The 20,482-nt window shown below is 42.7% G+C and overlaps 1 protein-coding gene across 1 annotated transcript in view; it reads right to left on the bottom strand.

Annotated features, from left to right (window-relative positions):
• Positions 1 to 20,482, bottom strand: part of LOC140427387 (uncharacterized) — a 190,144-nt gene that overhangs the window by 19,536 nt on the left and 150,126 nt on the right. Inside the window, exons 10-16 of the mRNA XM_072512929.1 lie at positions 14,796 to 14,890; positions 13,471 to 13,710; positions 10,906 to 10,990; positions 6,923 to 6,960; positions 6,092 to 6,197; positions 3,016 to 3,576; positions 284 to 438 (exon numbers count right to left, since the gene is read on the bottom strand). Coding sequence (XP_072369030.1) covers positions 284 to 438; positions 3,016 to 3,576; positions 6,092 to 6,197; positions 6,923 to 6,960; positions 10,906 to 10,990; positions 13,471 to 13,710; positions 14,796 to 14,890 — 1,280 coding nt within the window. The remainder of the gene's footprint in view (positions 1 to 283; positions 439 to 3,015; positions 3,577 to 6,091; positions 6,198 to 6,922; positions 6,961 to 10,905; positions 10,991 to 13,470; positions 13,711 to 14,795; positions 14,891 to 20,482) is intronic.

Here is a 20,482-nt window from a genome sequence, read left to right as displayed (position 1 = left end):
TCAGCTAGGGGAGACATGTATTTCATGTCCATCATTAGGGCAGCACGGTAGCATTGTGGATAGCACAATTGCTTCACAGCTCCAGGGTCCCAGGTTCGATTCCGGCTTGGGTCACTGTCTGTGCGGAGTCTGCACATCCTCCCCGTGTGTGCGTGGGTTTCCTCCGGGTGCTCCGGTTTCCTCCCACAGTCCAAAGATGTGCAGGTTAGGTGGATTGGCCATGATAAATTGCCCTTAGTGTCCAAAATTGCCCTTAGTGTTGGGTGGGGTTAGTGGGTTATGGGGATAGGGTGGAGGTGTTGACCTTGGGTAGGGTGCTCTTTCCAAGAGCCGGTGCAGACTTGATGGGCTGAATAGCCTCCTTCTGCACTGTAAATTCTATGAATTCTATGCTCATGTCTCGGCTCTTCAATTTTTTATACCTCAAGTAGATCACTCCTTAGCCGCCTCTGTTCTAAGAAAACAGCCTATCACGTCTCTCCTCATAAATTGCAATTTTCAAGCCCGCGCAATATTCTTGTAAATCTCCTCTGCACACACTCCAGAGCAATCACATGCTTCCTGTAATGTGGTGCCCAGAACTGTACACAAAGTTACAGCTGTGGCCTAACTAGTGTCTAATAAATTTCCATCATTATATCCCTGCTTTTGGATTTGATATCTCACCCAGTAAAGGAAAGCATTCCATAGGCTTTCTTGACCACCTTCAACGAACTGGACATGCAGTCTCACGGTCTCACTTCCTCAACTCCTATTAAGATCTTCCTTTATTGAGTATTCCCTTACTTTGATTGCCTTCCCCAAATGCATTACCTCACACTTTTCCTGATTGAATTCCATTTGCCACTTTTCCATCCACGCTACCAAACCATTGATATTGTTCTGGAGTCAACAGCTATCCTCTTCACGATAAACTACAGAATCAATTTTGTGTCAACTGAAAATTTCCCAATCATGCATCCTACATTTAAGTCCAAATCATTAATATATACAACAAACCGCAAGGGCGCCAACACGGAGCCCTGTGGAACATCACTGGAATCTGTTTTCCATTCACAAAAACGTCCCTTTGTTCCCCGTCACTGAGCCAATTTTGGACCAGACCTGCCACCTTTCCCTGTATTCAACGAGATATCACTTTTCTGACCAGTCTGCCATGTGTGAGGCCTTCTCAAATTCCTTACTGAAATCCACAAAGATAATATCCATCGTACTACCCTCATGAATCCTCCTTGTTTCTTCCTCAAAAAATTCTATTAAGTTTTGTTATTCTGCATATTTTCCCTTTTCAAGACTGACAAGTTAAAATCTTGCTTCTACACTGCACCACCTACAGGCAGAAAATGGGTACAACAAAAACAGTTAAACGTAAAAGAATGGAATTCAGCATTAAAGCATAATACACAAACTAAAGAGTAGGCTTTCAGCTGTTTTGGACTGCAAAACGTGTTCAAATTCCTTCAGGCACTGAAAATGCAGTTTTGAATTAACTTGGGAGGAAATGGTGCAAAATCATGAGAAAAAATAACACTTAACGATAAAATAAACATCCAAATCCAATCATGAAATCATTTAGAAATTTAAATAAAAGTTTTGGTAATAGAGACAGCACAAAGTAGGAGTGTAAAATTAATCCATTGAAAAATAATTTTAAATATTCAAAAAGACATGGAATTGTTGAACTATGAATAAAGTATATTTTCTAAAACACCCCCACCCTGCAAACCACACATATTGCTAACAGACCCTCTTTCCATTTTGTCAACTTCAGAGCAAATGAGATAATTGATTGAAATGCATCTTTATGCTATGGAAAATCCCACATTAAATTAAACATGCCCCTCTTGGGTCTAATGAACAGAAAGTCAAGATGGGCCAATCAAAAAAGTCTCTACCATCACAGCCTTGAGGATATTTTTTAGGATTTGAGGCCAGCAAAGGAACGTTTCCTCAGCGCTCCACTAAAAACGATTCACCAATCAGGAGGACACCTTCACCAGTTGTCCCAACACAGAAGATTTAAAGGGGCTTCCCAGTATTTTTAGAGATTGGAGTTCAAGAAAATCTCAGGCTGCAGCAGGTGAGGAATATGGAGCTCATAGCAGGCGGAGAGAACAACAAAAGATGACCAAACCCATATAGGCACCAGAAAAGAACAGCAAAGGAGCCAACAACATCAGACAGAAGTAAACTTCATTGAAGGGAGGTACAAGCAGACAGCCATGGGAGGTTAGAATTTCTGTACAGAAGGCTTAGGTTTTTGAAAGTACTTTGACGAAATGTTTGAAACTCACATGGAATTCAAATCTCAATTTTCTACAAGTTTCTCATGTGAATAGTAATACAAATGAAATTAAACATCTATAAGACCGAGATTAATTACAAGTACTGTCAATGTTGGTACTTTGAACATATACCGATAGTTCCTTCAATAAATGTGGAAATGTTTTAACATTAAAGAAAGCAATTACTTTTGGTATGGTGTTTAACCATGACCTGACCTAAAATGCTTTAATCATATGTAATCCACTCGCTGATTGCAGCAGATGGATCCGACCCCCTGCCTAACTCTTGTGTTGTACAAGTTAATGTTACATTTTAAGGAACAGGCCCTTCGGCCCTCCAAGCCTGTACCGGTCATGATACCAACGTTTGCCAAAACCCTCAGCACTTCCTTGTGCCATATCTCTCTGTACCCTTCCTATCCATGTGTTTGTCAAGATGCCTTTTGAACGCCGTTAATGTATCCACGTCCACAAAGTCCCCTGGCAAAGCGCTCCACGCACCCCCCACCCTCTGTGTAAAAATCCTGCCTCGCACATCTCTTCTAAACTTTGCCCCACGCACCTTGAAGTGCTGTTCAAGCTAAGCAATTAATTTGGAGACTTAGGTGCTTGGTGGACCTATTTTCCCCAGCGTGTACTAAATTTAGAGGGAGGGAGGCAAAACCTCAATGTCAATAATTCTTTAAAAATGAAGCATCCATTCACTTTAACTACAATCTCCAATATTTACGTAGGTACCAGACATCTAAGGAGGCAAATACTAACCTGCAGATGCCATTGCCTGGAGCAGCTGGGTTTGGTGAGGCTGTTACTGGGCAAGCTCCATTATAGTGGCTGGTACAAATAGGGGAAGCTGCTGTAGTCTTTGGGAAAGAAGATAACCCATTGTTAGAAATATGAGGGCTAGTACTTGGAGGCACTGGAGTCACAAGCACACCTGTAGAAACAGCAGCAGAGGTTTTCGAAATCAAGGACACATCTGGAGATGCAGCCGTTGCCACAGCAACTGCAGAAGTCTTGGGTACATGAGGCAGAACTTGTGGGATACCAGACGTCATAGATGGCCTCCGATTTGAATTAGTGGAGGTTACAGTGTTGTGCTGCATGGTGCATGAGGTTGCAGATGTTGCATGTCCATGTTGATGAATGGAAACCGTTGGCTCATTAATAACTTGAGGAGGAGACTTTGGTGCTGTAAGAGGATGCTGATGGGAGGACAGGCCAGTGGGACTGTTGGGAGGTGCCGCAAGGACAGAATACCTGTGATCTTCTGAGCAGTGGAACTCGCCACCTGGAAGACAAAATCCTGCAGGTTATACAAAGAGTACAGCCTGAACATCAGTCGAACTCAAGAATTGGAACACCAAGTAATTTAGTCAAAAACGCTGATTTTTGTATCTGTATACGCGCTGATATCGGTACACCACATTACGGAATTAAACAGAAAATTGAGATGTCTATGAACATGTGAAAATATTGAAAATAAGCATAGCAATCATCAAATACATACTGGTACATAATGCAGACTAAATGGGAAAATCAGGAATAACATTAAACTTTCTAAAAACTGATCGCCCATTTTAGTCGCTGTTATGGCCTGCAACATCCATATTGTCACCAGCAATTTCCTTTACTACACATCATTCTGGTGTGTCAGTTCTGCTTTACAGATACTGATGTGCATTTCCTACTATGCAGGTGTCAAATATGAAACCAACAGATATACCACATTGGAAAGCATTAAAGTTGCAAAACCCCTAATCCAGTGTCCAATTTTTGATTTATGTTAAAATATATTTGCCTCAAAATTTGAAATCACAGAATGGTTACAGCACAGGAGGATGCCATTTGGCCAATGTATCTGCTTTGGCTTTCCGAAGGAGCAATCCACTTAGTGCAACTCCCCCAACGTATCCCCATAGGCCTGCACCCAATTTTATCTTGAATGCTTCAACTGAACCTGTCTCCACCAAGTTCTCAGGCAGTGAGTTCCAGAACCCAAACACTTGCTGTGTAAAATGTTTTTTCTTCATCCTTCTTTTTCCAATTGCCTTAAATATGTGCCCTCTTACTCTTCTACCAATGGGAAGTTTTTCTTTTATCTACTCTATTCAGACCTTTCATGATTTTCTACACCTCCATAAAATCTCATCTCAACCTTCTCTTCTCCAAGCAAAATAGATTCAAGTTCCTCATCTCTGGAACCATTTTCATGAATATCTTCTGCACCCTCCAATGCCTCCACATCCTTCAAAGTGTGGCACCCAGAACGGGACACCCTACTTTAGTTTGAGGTTGAACCAGTGTTTTATAGAAGTTTAATATAATCTCCTTGCTTTAGTACTCTTATACCACATATTAATAAAGCCTGGGATTCTGTATGCTTTATTAACCATTCTCAACTTGTCCTGCCACCTTCCATTACTTATGCACATAAATACCCAGGCCCCTCTGCTGCAGCACCTACTTTAGAATTGTACTCTTTATTTTATATTGTTTCTTCACATTCTTTCTACCAAAATAAGTCACTTCATACTTCTATGCATTAAATTTCACCCAGTACTTCTCCGTCCATTCCACCAACTCGTTAACACTCTTTTCAAGTTCTACACTATTCTCCATTCACAATACTTCCAAATTTCATATAATCACATTTTGAAATTTTGCCCTGTACACCACAGTAAAAGTCACTCATGTGTGTGCCAGGAAGAACAGGTCCAAACACAAGAACATGGGGAACTCCACTATAAACCTTTCTTCAGTCCGAAAAATATCCATTAATCGCTACTGTCCATTTTGTGTTATTCAGCCAACTACTTCCCTTTTTATTCCGTGAGCTGCAACTTTCCTCAAGTTTGTTGTGCGGCACTTTATCAAATGCCTTTAGAAGTCCATGTACACGGCATCAACAGCTTTACCCTCATCAAACCTGTTAACTCATCAAAAAACTCCATCAAGTTGTTCAACACGATTTGCCTGTAATATATCCACGTTAGCTTTCCTCAATTAACCTGCATTCACCTAAGTGACTATAAATTTTGTCTCAAATTATTGTTTCTCCCCAGTAGCTGGGCTTACCTTCACACCTTTTTTGAAGAAGAGTGTAACATTTGCAAATTCTCCAGTCCTCGGGTACAACCCCAAGTTTAAGACTGGAAAATTAAGTCCAGTGCCTCTGAAATTTCCACTCGCATTTCCCTCAGTATCTTTGGATGCATCTCATCCAGTCCTGGTGCCGTATCAAGTTTATGTAGACTGTCTACCAAATTCTGCCTCCTTGTCAATTTTAAACCCTTCTAGTGTTTTAATTACCTCCTCTATCACAAAAATAAATGGGACAATTCAAAATTCATAACAAACGAAGGAGGAAAGGCCGTACACTGTAGTCAAAAATGAGCAAACTTGCAAACCAGCTCACAATTGCCAAGCTCACATGCAACCTTATATAATTTACTTGCCAATGGCAATCCACAAGAATTCATAAGTCACCTGTACAGTTCCACCCAATGGAAATATTTTTGAAGGGGTGAGCTCAAAATTTCTGAATAGGAATTTTGCATTCACATGCAGACTCATGGTACCTGTATTTCTTTTCCCAAAGGAAGAACATATAATGTATCATTGATATCATGCACGATAGTTACAAAAGCAACCTTTAATTTCATTTTAAAATGAGTTTCACTGTACCTTTGATCTGTTCCAACTCCAGGACAGAATGCATTAAACAAGGTAGCCGATTGCAACGTAATAGGGCATCAACAAATACCATTCGACAGGACTCCGGTAAAGAGTTTACAGGACATTACCTGGTGGCGTTGGTCTTCTGGACATGTTCTTACATTGCACAGAACTGGTTTTTACAGAGACACAGGAGGGCGATCTTGAACAATCACTAGTTACCCTGCTTGATTCCTAGTAAAACACAAATAGGAAAGTACAGGAAGAAAACTCAATATTAGAATTTAATCGGAATATATGAACTTGCAATAACTGAAAGGTAAATTGTCCCAGACAGACAACTACAAAGTTAAAATATCCAAAAAAAAACATAGGAAGGAATCGTCGAAACCATTCCATACTTTTAGCATTGTTGCATTGTGCAAGATGGTCACTAGTGTCAAATACATCAATCAGTAAGATAAAATACAAATTATTCTGTGATTCAATCACCAATATGTAAACCTGTTCTGTTACAATGTATTGCAAATGCAAGGATTTGGACTAAGTCCATCACCATACCTATACAGATATGGCAAAGTTGTATGGTAATTGATGGATTTTAAAACTAAATCCATCATCTATTATATATAGTGATTGTTGACCAAGTGACAAAATCCACTGGGCCAACAAATTGACATTTGTCTCAGGCTTAAACTGGTCGTTTTAAACTTCTCTAAGTTTAAGTAATTTTTAAGTCACTTTGATCGAGCATATAAAATTAATGCTAGTTTAAGTTCTGCATTTCCAGAACGTGTTCAGTCAGTTCATTGTCACTCAAGAGAGCAAGCCAACATTACTTGCCACTCTCTTGAGTGAAACAACATTGCTGTTTCGCCCAAACCAACAAGTTTCCTGCAAAGAAACATTAATTAAAGAAACATAATCCAGCCCACCATTTGCTAGATTAGTTAGCTTACCTTTTTGGGACTCATTTTCACAAATTCGTTTGATGTCCCTGGGGGACACGAAACATTACAGCAAATCAAATTTAAGCATTCCACAGCAGAGAAAAATATAATACACATATTTAGGTTTCATTTTAGGGCCATCTTAGAGTTCCTCTATACTCAAACCTAACCTGCTAAATTATCAATGCTCCCAATTTTGGATATGGAATGTAATCACTGATAAAATGTATTACGAACAGGGTGGGGGTTTAAGTTAAATGGCACTGATCATTCCTCTCACCACCCTTCCACAAACAGAAAGGTGGTTTAATTTGTTTGCCTCTTTATAAGCAATGGTATTTCCCAAACCCCTCAATTTTTAAGAAATCCAATTTTCTAGTAATAACGCCATAGCAAATGTGAGTTAGGATGAATTTAAGAGGGTTTGTTTATTTACACACACTCAGACTGCGAAAAGAGGGCTCGTAATGTTCCCTTCGTATTCAGATAATAAAGAGAGGGACAGACAAAATAAGGATTTACAGAACAGAAACCACAGAAAATAAATGTTGGTTCACATGGGTTCCAAATTCCAAAATCAAACTCCAATGAATTATTCCTTCATGGAGATCAGTGGGCTAAAACACGATGTATAATTTTTTCTAGGTGGTGTTGAATTCATATACGAGTTAGGCATTCAGAGATGAATAAGCCTTGTAGGTGATGGTATAGAAGCTCCAGCAGAAGTAGTACAGATGGAACCAGGTTTCAAACTGGGCCAGAGCTCCTTTGGTGTGGCCTGCTAATCAGATGTTAAACAGCAGACTGAGCCTTTCATGGCAGAAAGGCTTGTTCCACAAGCCAGAGGCTCATGTCACATGACTGCCACCTCTCCACAATCTTTGGCAAAATCTTTGCATCCATCGTCTGGATTCCAAAATCTGTCAAATATCTTTTTAGTGGCTGAAAGGAAGATTGCGGGGCCTTTGTCTCAGCAGATAATCCATCTCCTTCCAGTCAGCCTGGATTATTAAATGCAAATGTCCTTTATTTAGTTATTTTTGAATGCCCAGTCCACATGGGTCATCAGTGGCGACAGTGGGAGTTTTCCTAAAACTGCCAAGTGGTTTCTTTTGTTCAAGGGTCACAGATAGAGACAGTTTCAGCCACTTAAAGGTTATTGTTGAGTTTTTAAAAATTAAGAAATAACAATCAGCATACCTACATATGTGTTACAAAATATACAGTGTGAGGTCGTAGTCCCTCACAAAAGGTAGAAATAAATTCAATAGAAGACTTAAAAAGGGAATTGGATAAATTCCTGAAGGAGAATAAAATGCAGGTTAACAGGAAAAGAGCAAGTAATAGGACTAAACAGATAAGAACGGGTGCAAACTTGATAGGTTCAACGATCTTCTGTGCTGCACTATTCTACGATTCTAACACTTCAACATACAGAAAGCATATTTGCTTATTCAATTTAGATTGTAGTGAAAAAAAGATTTATTTTTTAAATAATTTTTCTTGCCAATTTTATTCCCTCCCCTCAATTTCTGACTCGAGGTGCGTGTCTGTGAGCACTGTCCAATTTCCAAATCACTCACATGCAAGCTTTGACTGCGAAACTTTGATCTCATGAGAGCATCACAACTGAACTTAATCCTGTACTTGCCCGATATTCATACATGCACACTTGCAGCAAATAGAAAATAGCAAGCTGAGAAATTAGAAAACAGGAACTCTCGGCTTTCCTGATTTCCTTGCCCCCTTCTCAATAGCCCAGAAGCAGGAGGTAAGAGTTATATCATCCCAGCTGAGATAATTCTAAAAGCTGAACCTGCAACTTTGCATGCATGGTTCAACTACTTATCGAAGAAACCCAATTTCAAATATTCACTCAAGAAAAATGTAGCACATTTTATCCCAGGCATAGATCGTCTGCAAGCAGCTGTGCACCAGAGATCCAATCAATTTGCAAGACCACAAAACAACTCTTCTGGTTTCAGCTCACTTCCCTTCCTGAGACCCCGCCATTTGATTTGATATCTGAGCAGATCAAAGCAATCTCGTCACTTTACTGAATTTTTTTTTTTTATAAATCGGCAACCGTCCCCGATAACTATTTCTAACAAATCCCATTTCAGACATCATAATGGTTTAATTAAACACCAGTAACTAACATTTACTTATAATAGTTCATTTACACTTAACCATTAAGTCCTAAATACAAAACACTGTGCTAGTGTCTACAAACACAAATCCACATACTACTGTGTGCATTCAGAATCCAACGATTGCCACTCTTTCCGAGTATAGCCATGCTCACACATTGCCCAAGAGATTTATAGATGAACAAAAATTAATTTCACTTGTTTGTGAATACTTGTAAAGGAAAAACAACTCTTTTGCTCACTATTTAAAACAAAGATAAAGGGCATGATTCAGTGGGAAAAAGTTGAAGTCTGCTTTTGGATATGTTTCGCGGGGTGTTTCTCGGCAGGTGCAGCGCCGAGATTCACCCTGCTATTCACCGGCACTTTGCCAGTTTTTTGGGCCTCAGGGAGTTTCTCCCCGCTGAAGCCTCACTTCAGCTGATTCTCGCCAGCAGGAGAGGCTCCTCTCAGATTGGGCACCACAGCCACCCCACCTGACCGGGGTCCTTGGAAACCCCCACACTCCTCTCCGCCGCTCCCCCCCCCCCCCCCCAAAACAATTGGCACGGTGACACGGTAGCACAGTGGTTAGCACTGTTGCTTCACAGCACCAGGGACCCGGGTTCAATTCCCGGCTTGGGTCACTGTCTGTGCGGAGTCTGCACGTTCTCCCCGTGTCTGCGTGGGTTTCCTCTGGGTGCTCCAGTTTCCTCCCACAGTCCAAAGATGTGCAGGTAGGTGGATTGGTTACGCTAAATTGCCCCGTAGTGTCCAAAAGTTAGGTGAGGTTGCAGGGTTTCGGGGATAGGGTGGGGGTGTGAGCTTAGGTAGGGTGCTCTTTCAGGGGCTGGATGGCCTCCTTCTGCACTGTAGATTCTATGATCCAAGTGCCAAGGTGCCAGGGGGAGTGCCTGGGTACCCCCCTGCCCTGTCTCCGATCATCCGGGGATCTCTCGAGACCCATCGAGTACCGGCACACCTGTTCCACATTTGTGCTGAACGGTCCACTGGCAAGGTCTCGAAGGTGCGGGCGCTGACTCTCGGGTGCCAGGTGCATACGGCATCTTGCTATTTAAATGAGCCTCTCTGCTCATTTAAATATGCAGAAATAGATCACGCCCAGCAAGGATGAGATCCAGATTGCGCTGGGCGAAGCGAGTTGAGTGACTCACGATCGGCCCAGAGCTGAGCCAGATTTGGGGCTGCCCCGTGATTCACGGACGTAATGCAGTGGCTGAATCACGCCCATAGTGTTTTGCTCTTTAAGAACCCCATTTCCTAATTACGTTCCCTCAGTTTCTGGGTTCCTATATTAAATCATTTTATTTTCTCTGTGTAGTGCTTTTTCACAAATTAATAGTGTTGCCAGCATGATTTTTCCAATGTCAAATGGAACCCCATCACATGATCTACACTCCAATACCTGTTTCAAGGAACCATCTGGTTATTCTGGGATAAATCAGTAAATTAACCACAGGATAAAATTTCTACATTTTCAGTCATTTAATTAAAGAACATTTTAATCTTTATATTTTCAAAATACATTTCATATTTTAATTCAAGCTTAACATTAAAGCAACTCTTATTCCAGTTTCACATACCATATCTATACTTTATTAAAGGAGATGGAAAGTTTATTAGATAGATTCTTCAACGAGCTAAACAGCAGCCACACAACGTAATGCTACCATCCACTTTATAACAAATCCCCTATTTATATCCAGATTTATATAACAATAAACTAAATTCAATTAAATTAAATGAGTTCAGTAAATGCAAGAACATTTGCTAACCTTCTTAGAGCTTATCAGTGCATTAATATTAAAGTAAAACCACAGAACAGAGGTTGTCCAGCCTCACCTCTGATTGGCAAATGCATGGAGAAACTGTGTGATCCAACTGGGTATGAGCTACTACCAAAGCAGGCTGCACAAACTGGATCTTGCTGTGATGAATAACTGCAATCGTTAGTATGTTATCAACATTACTCTTCCATTTGGTCTATTTCCTCATATTCACCTCTAGATCAGAGGACCTTCACTTTGAAGACAATATATAAACACTGAGATACTGAATCAGGAATCACGCAGGCTTTAGGCCAAGTCCAACTCCACTACAGTGCTGGGTTTCTTCATTGAGAACTTGGCCTTATATAGTGACTCATGGTGGGAGGATACAGGACAAAATTTATAAAAGTGAAAAGGAATTATGAGAACTGGGCACAGTGGCTGAAGGTCCAATGCTTGGTTTTTTGAAGTGCTGAATTAGACTCAATATCTTGCATTATAGAGGGAGAAACTTCACCAGGCTTCCCTCTCCTTTCAATTGTTCTTAAGATAGATTGCTGGAAAAATGTCCATAGACATTGTATAAGAGCCATTGCTGAATTCTCCACTATCAACATCTTGGGAGTTACCATTGTCCAAAAACTGAGCTGGGCAAGCCATATAAATGCTGTGGCTACAAGAACAGGTCAGAGGCTGGGGATCCTGCAGCGAGTGGCTGACCTGACTCCCCAAAACCAGTCGACCATTTACAAGGCACAAGTCAGGAGTGTGATGGAATACTCTCCACTTGCCTGGATGAGCGCAGCTCCAGCAACACTGAAGAAGCTTGATCCCATCTAGGGCAAAGCATCGCACTCAATTGGCACTCCTCCAACATTCACTTCCATCACCACCGACAAACAGTGGTAGCAGTGTGTGCCATCTACAAGGTGAACTACAGGAACTCACCAAGACTCCTTAACCAGCACCTTCCAAACCCACGACCGCTATCGTCTGGAAGGACATGGGCAGCAGAAACCTGGGACCATCACCTGGAAGTTCTCCTCCAAGTCACTCATCATCCTGACTTGGCAAGTATGTTACCGTTCCTTCACTGTTGCTGGTCAAAATCCTGGAACTCCCTCCTTAGCAGCACGATGGGTGCACCTACACCTGAGGGACTGCAGTGGTTCGAGAAAGCAGTTACCAACACCTTCTCAAGGGCAACTACGCATGGGAAATAAATGCTGGCCGAAACAGCAACGCCCACATCACATAAATTAATTTTTTTTTAAACATGATCAATATCAACTGGGATGAAGCTCTAGACTGGATCTCTAGATTGCTGAATGCAGCGGGGGTGGGGCTGGTCAAGGTGAGGGATTTGTATTTGGAAGAAGGGTTCGCCAGTCTGAAAGAGCTAAGGGAGAGGGTAGAGCTAGCACGGGGGAGTGAGTTCAGGTATCGGCAGGTTAGGGACTTTGCACAAAAAGTCTGCAGGGAGTTCCCTAGGTTGCCGGGATACGCCCTGCTGGAGATGCGCCCTGCACCCAGATGTGGAAGGGGAGGGAAAAATTGGGGATATATACAAGTGGCTGGGGAAACAGGGAGGCGAGTGGTTGGTGAAAATCAAGGAGAAATGGGAAACGGAATTGGGAAGGGAGATCAATTGAGGAATATGGAGTGAGGTACTGCGAAGGGTAAACGGGATCTCCTCTTGAGCAAGAATGAGCCTGATACAGTTTAAGGTGGTGCACAGGGTGCATATGACTGGGGTGAGAATGAGTGGGTTCTTTCAGTGGGTAGCAGATGAGTGTGAGAGGTGTGGGCGAGGGTCCAGCGAATTACGCACACATGTTTAGGGGTTGCGAAAAATTGGGAAGATTCTGGGCGGGTGTGTTCGTGGTCCTAGCCACGATAGTGGAGGAGGGAGTGGACCAGTACCCTTTGGTGGCGATATTTGGGGTTTCAGAGAAGCCGGAGCTCATGGAGTGGAGGAAGGCCGATGTCGTAGCCTTCGTCTCTCTGATCGCACGGCGGCGGATTTTGCTGGAGTGGCGGTCGGCATCGCCACCGGGGGTAGCAGCTTGGTTGGGTGACCTGTATGACTTCCTGCGGTTAGAGAAGATAAAGTATGAGGTAAGGGGCTCAGCAGGGGAGTTTGAGAAAAGTGGGGGATGTTTGTGACCATGTTTGAGGAGCTGTTTGGTGCACGGGGGTGGGGGGAGAGGTGGGGGAGGTGAAAAGGGGGGAAAATCTGTACAGACTGTATAGTTGATTGTTGGGAAATATGTTTCCCGGGGTGTTTATTTGCTGTCACCCATTTTGATACTGTTTGTAATAAAATACATTTAGAAAAATAGACTGCTGAATGCATTGTTATTTGCCCAAAATATTTTCAGATTCTCAGCATCTCTTCCCTGACAGCACATTCAAGTTTATTACTGTTTCTCTGAAGCTAGGAAAATGTTTAATACCCTCTGCTGATCACAATGGTTAAAGTAATTCATCTCAAGAACAAAATGCACCATCACCTCCCACACTCCAACCCTTTCATCCACCAAGCTGGACATCAGACTGGATACAATATTGTAGCAGGTTCTCCCAACTGCATATTTCCTGCACTCTTCTCCCTTCCAATTCCAATATGCATCCATACCTTTGTACATGTGCCATTTGGAGTGGCTGTGCATGGCTGAAGTTGCTGTAGCTGTTGTTGATGAGAATTATTGGATACCAGTGTCTGCCTATGCACTTGATGGCAGCAGTGGATTGCAGAGTGGTGATACTTTTCTGTTGGTAACCTGTGGGGATTGGAGACTCCATCTCCTTCTGCCATAGTTCTTACTGAGTCATCAGTCACCTCTTCTTTATGTGTCTGACATTCACCCTGTCCCACCTGTAATAACAAAATAAAACATTATTCATTTCTAGACTCACATGCAGAGTGGACATCAGAAGTCAATAAAAGTAAATTCATAAATTACATAAAATGATCATGTTGCACAGAAGGGTCAAGATAAAATGAAGTACAGCTGAACAGCGTAGAAAATTATAACTTGGCAACAATTTCCATTTTGACAATCAATGCATCCTTGCTTCCTATTTTTTTGCATACCTGAAGCTAACGCACATAATATGTTTCATCATATGTTGAAAACAATACTGTACACCAGACAATTATGCCATGATCTTTCTAGTTCTTCCCTTCAGGTCACACAACACAAGAGCTCTGGTACAGAAAGACCATCAATCAACAAATAAACAACATTACTACAGTAGTTTTCCAATTTATGGATTTGTGACATTGTCTGCAGAGATGCACACACTCCTTTTGCAAACACTGGCACATTCTTGTCCTTACTTCTGAAAGGCCATCAACTACACAAGTGAAAACTGTTTTTTCATTAACATACAATAGAAAGAACGCACTGTGTAGAGTTTTGAAAGAATTGAAAATTCAAAATTTGTATTACATATTACATAGCACGTGTTCTGAACAATGCACGATTTTTAAGTTGAATATATATATATATATATATACTTGTGTATTCAGGTAAAATGGTTTCAGTTTCATTTAGGTTGTTTGTGTGCCTTGGTGCATGGGAGTCTGGATAGAGTCCTTACTAAAATGTCAGATCTTGTGGGTTTATTTATATACACTATTTTTAATGAGGTTTTACAACCTCTGAAGTAAAACAGATGGGTTAAACGTTTAATGATTGCAGGAAGAAAAACACAAAGTAGAAAAAAAAACCTTCTGCTGCCAAGTAATAGTGATCCAGTGACAGACACAGAAAAGACAGGTGTGTTCAGGAATTGTAAGCTCTCTGATAAGAAACACTGCCAGGTAGTTGACTGAATAGTAAATTATAGAACTCAGTAAACTGATCAGTTTAGCAGGGGTGGTACTCGAAGACTGAGTTTAAGGAACTCATTTGCTTAATCTGATTTAGTTCGGAGGTTGCATGTACCATGTGTTACGATCCCAGCAAATTCTGGACAAGTCAGGTCCATCAAACGGCAGTTTGAAAACCTATTTGCTAGAGCAATGGGTAAATCATCCTTAGTCACATATCCTAAAGTAAAACAGAACAAAATGTAGAATCATGGAATGGTTACAGTACCAGGGACAGCCTTTCGGCCGGTCAGCCCTCTGCAATTGCAACTCAACTAGCCCCACTTCTCGTCTTTGGTCCATAGCCCTGAATTTGCTCCCTTCAAATAATTATCCAATTCTCTTTGGAATCCACAATTGAATCTCCCTCCACCGCAGTCTCAGGCCGTGCACTCCAGAGTAATTTTTCCTCTTGTCACCATTGCTTTTTTTACTCATCACAAAATTAGTGCCTTCTTGTTCTCAATCTGTCCACCAATGGAAACAATTTCTCCCGACCTATTCGGTCCAGACCCTTCATGATTTTGAATGCCTTTATCAAATTTCTCCTCAATCTTCTCCAAGAACGGTTCCAGCCTTCCATCCATGGACCTGAAATTTGTCATTACTGGAACCAGTCAAGTCAATCTTTTTCACACCCTCTCTCATACCTTCACATCTTTCAGTGTGGTGCTCAGAATTGGGCACCATACTTCAGTTGAGGCTGAACCAATGTTTTATACAGGTTTTTCACAACTTCCTTGCTTTTGTACCCTATGCTCCTATTTATAAAGCCCAAGATCGTGCATGGTTGTTGAACTCCTCTCTTAACCTGCCCTGGCATCTTCAATGAATTTTGCCCCAGGTTTATCTGCTCTGCAACCCCTTTAGAATTGTCCCCTTTATTTTATATTGCCTCTCCTCATTCTTATCAAAATGCACCACTTGATATTTCTCTGCATTAAATTTAATCTGACATTTGTTGACCCATTCCATCAACCTGTGTCCTTTTGAAATTTATCATGAACCCCCCTCAAAGTTCACAACTACTTCCAAGTTTGTGTCATCAAAGAATTTTGAAATTGTGCCCAAGACTAGGTTAATAATATATAGCAAGAAAAGCAGGGGCCCTGAAACAAACCCCAGGGAAACCCTACTATAAATCTTTCTCTAGTCTGAAAAACGATGGTTCACCACTACCACCACTGTTTCCTGTCACTGTCAATTTCACATCCATGCTATTACTCTCATTCTATTCCACGAGCTCCAACTTTACTCACAAGTCTGTCTTGTGGCAATTTCAAATGCCTTTTGGAAGTTCATATACATCTAATCAATAAATAACATTATCCACACCCATCTTCTCTGTTTCTGCACCAAAAAACTCAACCTGTTAAAACATGATTGCCCCGTAACAAATTTGTACTTCTGCCTTTGTTTCATTAACACACATTTGCCCAAGTTACTTAATTATGTCCCAAATTAACATTTCTAAAAGCTTCTGAGTGCTGAATTTGGTGCTTTTTGAGTGCGATAGTGAGAGTTTGGTGACCGAGGGAGTTAGGTGAGGAGGGAGTAAGGTGCTCCTTTCATTTTGTTTCCGACATTTCCGCAAAGAGTGCGAAGAGAGCCAGGAGTTTACAGGAAGTGTAGCTGACTGGGAGCAAAGTCGGAGGGCGGAGATCTAGTTAGTCCACATAGCAACTATATTCTGTAAGGTAAGAGGGGATGGAGGCTAGGCCAGTTACATGCTCCTCCTGTAGGATGTGGGTGGTGAGGGATACCACCGGTGTCCCCACTGACTATACCTGCGGGAAGTGCACCCAACTTCAGCTCCTCAAAGACCGTGTTAGGGAACTGGAGCTGAAGCTGGATGAACTTCGGATCATCCGGGAGGCAGAGGGGGTGATTGAGAAGAGTTACAGGGAGGTAACCACACCCAAGGTACAGGACAAGAATAGCTGGGTTACAGTCAGGGGGAAAAAAACAAACAGGCAGACAGTGCAGGGATCCCTCGTGGCCGTTCCCCTTCAAAACAAGTATACCGTTTTGGATGCTGTTGGGGGGGATGACCTACCGGGGGAAGGCCCTAGCGGTCAGGTCTCTGGCACGGAGTCTGGCTCTGGGGCTCAGAAGGGAAGGGGGGAGAATAGAAAAGCAATAGTTGTAGGAGATTCAATGGTTAGGGGAATAGATAGGAGATTCTGTGGTCGCGAGCGAGACTCCCGGAAGGTATGTTGCCTCCCGGGTGCCAGGGCCAGGGATGTCTCGGATCGTGTCTTCAGGATCCTTAAGGGGGAGGGGGAGCAGCCAGAAGTCGTGGTGCACATTGGTACCAACGACATAGGTAGGAAAAGGGGTGTGGAGGTAATAAACAAGTTCAGGGAGTTAGGCTGGAAGTTGAAAGCCAGGACAGACAGAGTTGTCATCTCTGGTTTGTTGCCGGTGCCACGTGATAGCGAGGCTAGGAATAGGGAGAGAGTGCAGTTGAACACGTGGCTGCAGGAATGGTGTAGGAGGGAGGGCATCAGGTATTTGGATAATTGGAGCGCATTCTGGGGAAGGTGGGACCTGTACAAGCAGGACGGGTTGCATCTGAACCAGAGGGGCACCAATATCCTGGGAGGGAGGTTTGCTAGTACTCTTCGGGAGGGTTTAAACTAATTTGGCAGGGGAATGGGAACCGGATTTGTAGTCCAGCAACTAAGGTAGCCGATATTCAGGACGCCAAAGCGTGTAATGAGGCAATGGGGAAGGGAACACTGGCAAAGGAGAGTATTTGCAGGCACGGAGATGGGTTGAAGTGTGTATACTTCAACGCAAGAAGCATCAGGAATAAGGTGGGTGAACTTAAGGCATGGATCGGTACTTGGGACTACGATGTGGTGGCCATCACGGAAACTTGGATAGAAGAGGGGCAGAAATGGTTGTTGGAGGACCTTGGTTATAGATGTTTCAATAAGATTAGGGAGGGTGGTAAAAGAGGTGGGGGGGTGGCATTATTAATTAGAGATAGTATAACAGCTGCAGAAAGGCAGTTCGAGGAGTATCACCCTATTGAGGTAGTATGGGTTGAAGTCAGAAATAGGAAAGGAGTCACCTTGTTAAGAGTTTTCTATAGGCCCCCCAATAGTAGCAGAGATGTGGAGGAACAGATTGGGAAACAGATTTTGGAAAGGTGCAGAAGTCACAGGGTAGTAGTCATGGGTGACTTTAACTTCCCAAATATTGAGTGGAAACTCTTTAGATCAAATAGTTTGGATGGGGTGGTGTTTGTGCAGTGTGTCCAGGAAGCTTTTCTAACACAGTATGTAGATTGTCCGACCAGAGGAGGGGCAATATTGGATTTAGTACTTGGTAATGAACCAGGGCAAGTGATAGATTTGTTAGTGGGGGAGCATTTTGGAGATAGTGACCACAATTCTGTGACTTTCACTTTAGGAATGGAGAGGGATAGGTACGTGCAACAGGGCAAGGTTTACAATTGGGGGAAGGGTAAATACGATGTTGTCAGACAAGAATTGAAGTGCATAAATTGGGAACATAGGCTGGCAGGGAAGGACACAAGTGAAATGTGGAACTTGTTCAAGGAACAGGTGCTACGTGTCCTTGATATGTATGTCCCTGTCAGGCAGGGAAGAGATGGTCGAGTGAGGGAACCATGGTTGACAAGAGAGGTTGAATGTCTTGTTAAGAGGAAAAAGGTGACTTATGTAAGGCTGAGGAAACAAGGTTCAGACAGGGCATTGGAGGGATACAAGATAGCCAGGAGGGAACTGAAGAAAGGGATTAGGAGAGCTAAGAGAGGGCATGAACAATCTTTGGCGGGTAGGATCAAGGAAAACCCCAAGGCCTTTTACACATATGTGAGAAATATGAGAATGACTAGAGCGAGGGTAGGTCCAATCAAGGACAGTAGCGGGAGATTGTGTATTGAGTCTGAAGAGATAGGAGAGGTCTTGAATGAGTACTTTTCTTCTGTATTTACAAATGAGAGGGGCGATATTGTTGGAGAGGACAGTGTGAAACAGATTGGTAAGCTCGAGGAAATACTTGTGAGGAAGGAAGATGTGTTGGGCATTTTGAAAAACTTGAGGATAGACAAGTCCCCCGGGCCTGACGGGACATATCCAAGGATTCTATGGGAAGCAAGAGATGAAATTGCAGAGCCGTTGGCAATTATCTTTTCATCCTCACTGTCAACAGGGGTGGTACCAGGGGATTGGAGAGTGGCGAATGTCGTGCCCCTGTTCAAAAAAGGAACTAGGGATAACCCTGGGAATTACAGGCCAGTTAGTCTTACTTCGGTGGTAGGCAAAGTAATGGAAAGGGTACTGAAGGATAGGATTTCTGAGCATCTGGAAAGACACTGCTTGATTAGGGATAGTCAGCACGGATTTGTGAGGGGTAGGTCTTGCCTAACAAATCTTATTGAATTCTTTGAGGAGGTGACCAAGCATGTGGATGAAGGTAAAGCAGTGGATGTAGTGTACATGGATTTTAGTAAGGCATTCGATAAAGTTCCCCATGGTAGGCTTATGCAGAAAGTAAGGAGGCATGGGATAGTGGGAAATTTGGCCAGTTGGAAATTTGGCCAGTTGGATAGCAAACTGGCTAACCGATAGAAGTCAGAGAGTGGTGGTGGATGGCAAATATTCAGCCTGGATCCCAGTTACCAGTGGCGTACCGCAGGGATCAGTTCTGGGTCCTCTGCTGTTTGTGATTTTCATTAATGACTTGGATGAGGGAGTTGAAGGGTGGGTCAGTAAATTTGCAGACGATACAAAGATTGGTGGAGTTGTGGATAGTAAGGAGGGCTGTTGTCGGCTGCAAAGAGACATAGATAGGATGCAGAGCTGGGCTGAGAAGTGGCAGATGGAGTTTAACCCTGAAAAGTGTGAGGTTATCCATTTTGGAAGGACAAATATGAATGCGGAATACAGGGCTAACGGTAGAGTTCTTGGCAATGTGGAGGAGCAGAGAGATCTTGGGGTCTATGTTCATACATCTTTGAAAGTTGCCACTCAAGTGGATAGAGCTGTGAAGAAGGCCTATGGTGTGCTCGCGTTCATTAACAGAGGGATTGAATTTAAGAGCCGTGAGGTGATGATGCAGCTGTACAAAACTTTGGTAAGGCCACATTTGGAGTACTGTGTACAGTTCTGGTCGCCTCATTTTAGGAAGGATGTGGAAGCTCTGGAAAAGGTGCAAAGAAGATTTACCAGGATGTTGCCTGGAATGGAGAGTAGGTCTGACGAGGAAAGGTTGAGGGTGCTAGGCCTTTTCTCATTAGAGCGGAGAAGGATGAAGGGCGACTTGATAGAGGTTTATAAGATGATCAGGGGAATAGATAGAGTAGACAGTCAGAGACTTTTTCCCCAGGTGGAACACACCATTACAAGGGGACATAAATTTACGGTGGAAGATATAGGAGGGATATCAGAGGTAGGTTCTTTACCCAGAGAGTAGTGGGGGCATGGAATGCACTGCCTGTGGAAGTAGTTGAGTCGGAAACATTAGGGACCTTCAAGCAGCTATTGGATAGGTACATGGATTACGGTAAAATGATATAGTGTAGATTTATTTGTTCTTAAGGGCAGCACGGTAGCATTGTGGATAGCACAATTGCTTCACAGCTCCATGGTCCCAGGTTCGATTCCGGCTTGGGTCATTGTCTGTGCGGAGTCTGCACGTCCTCCCCGTGCTCCGGTTTCCTCCCACAGTCCAAAGATGTGCGGGTTAGGTGAATTGGCCAATGATAAATAAATGTCCAAATTGCCCTTGGTGTTGGGTG

The sequence above is a fragment of the Scyliorhinus torazame genome, chromosome 7 (genome assembly GCF_047496885.1).
Source record: "Scyliorhinus torazame isolate Kashiwa2021f chromosome 7, sScyTor2.1, whole genome shotgun sequence".
NCBI lineage: Eukaryota > Metazoa > Chordata > Chondrichthyes > Carcharhiniformes > Scyliorhinidae > Scyliorhinus > Scyliorhinus torazame.
Note: the sequence above shows the minus strand (reverse complement) of the source record. Positions and strands in the feature narration are given on the sequence as shown.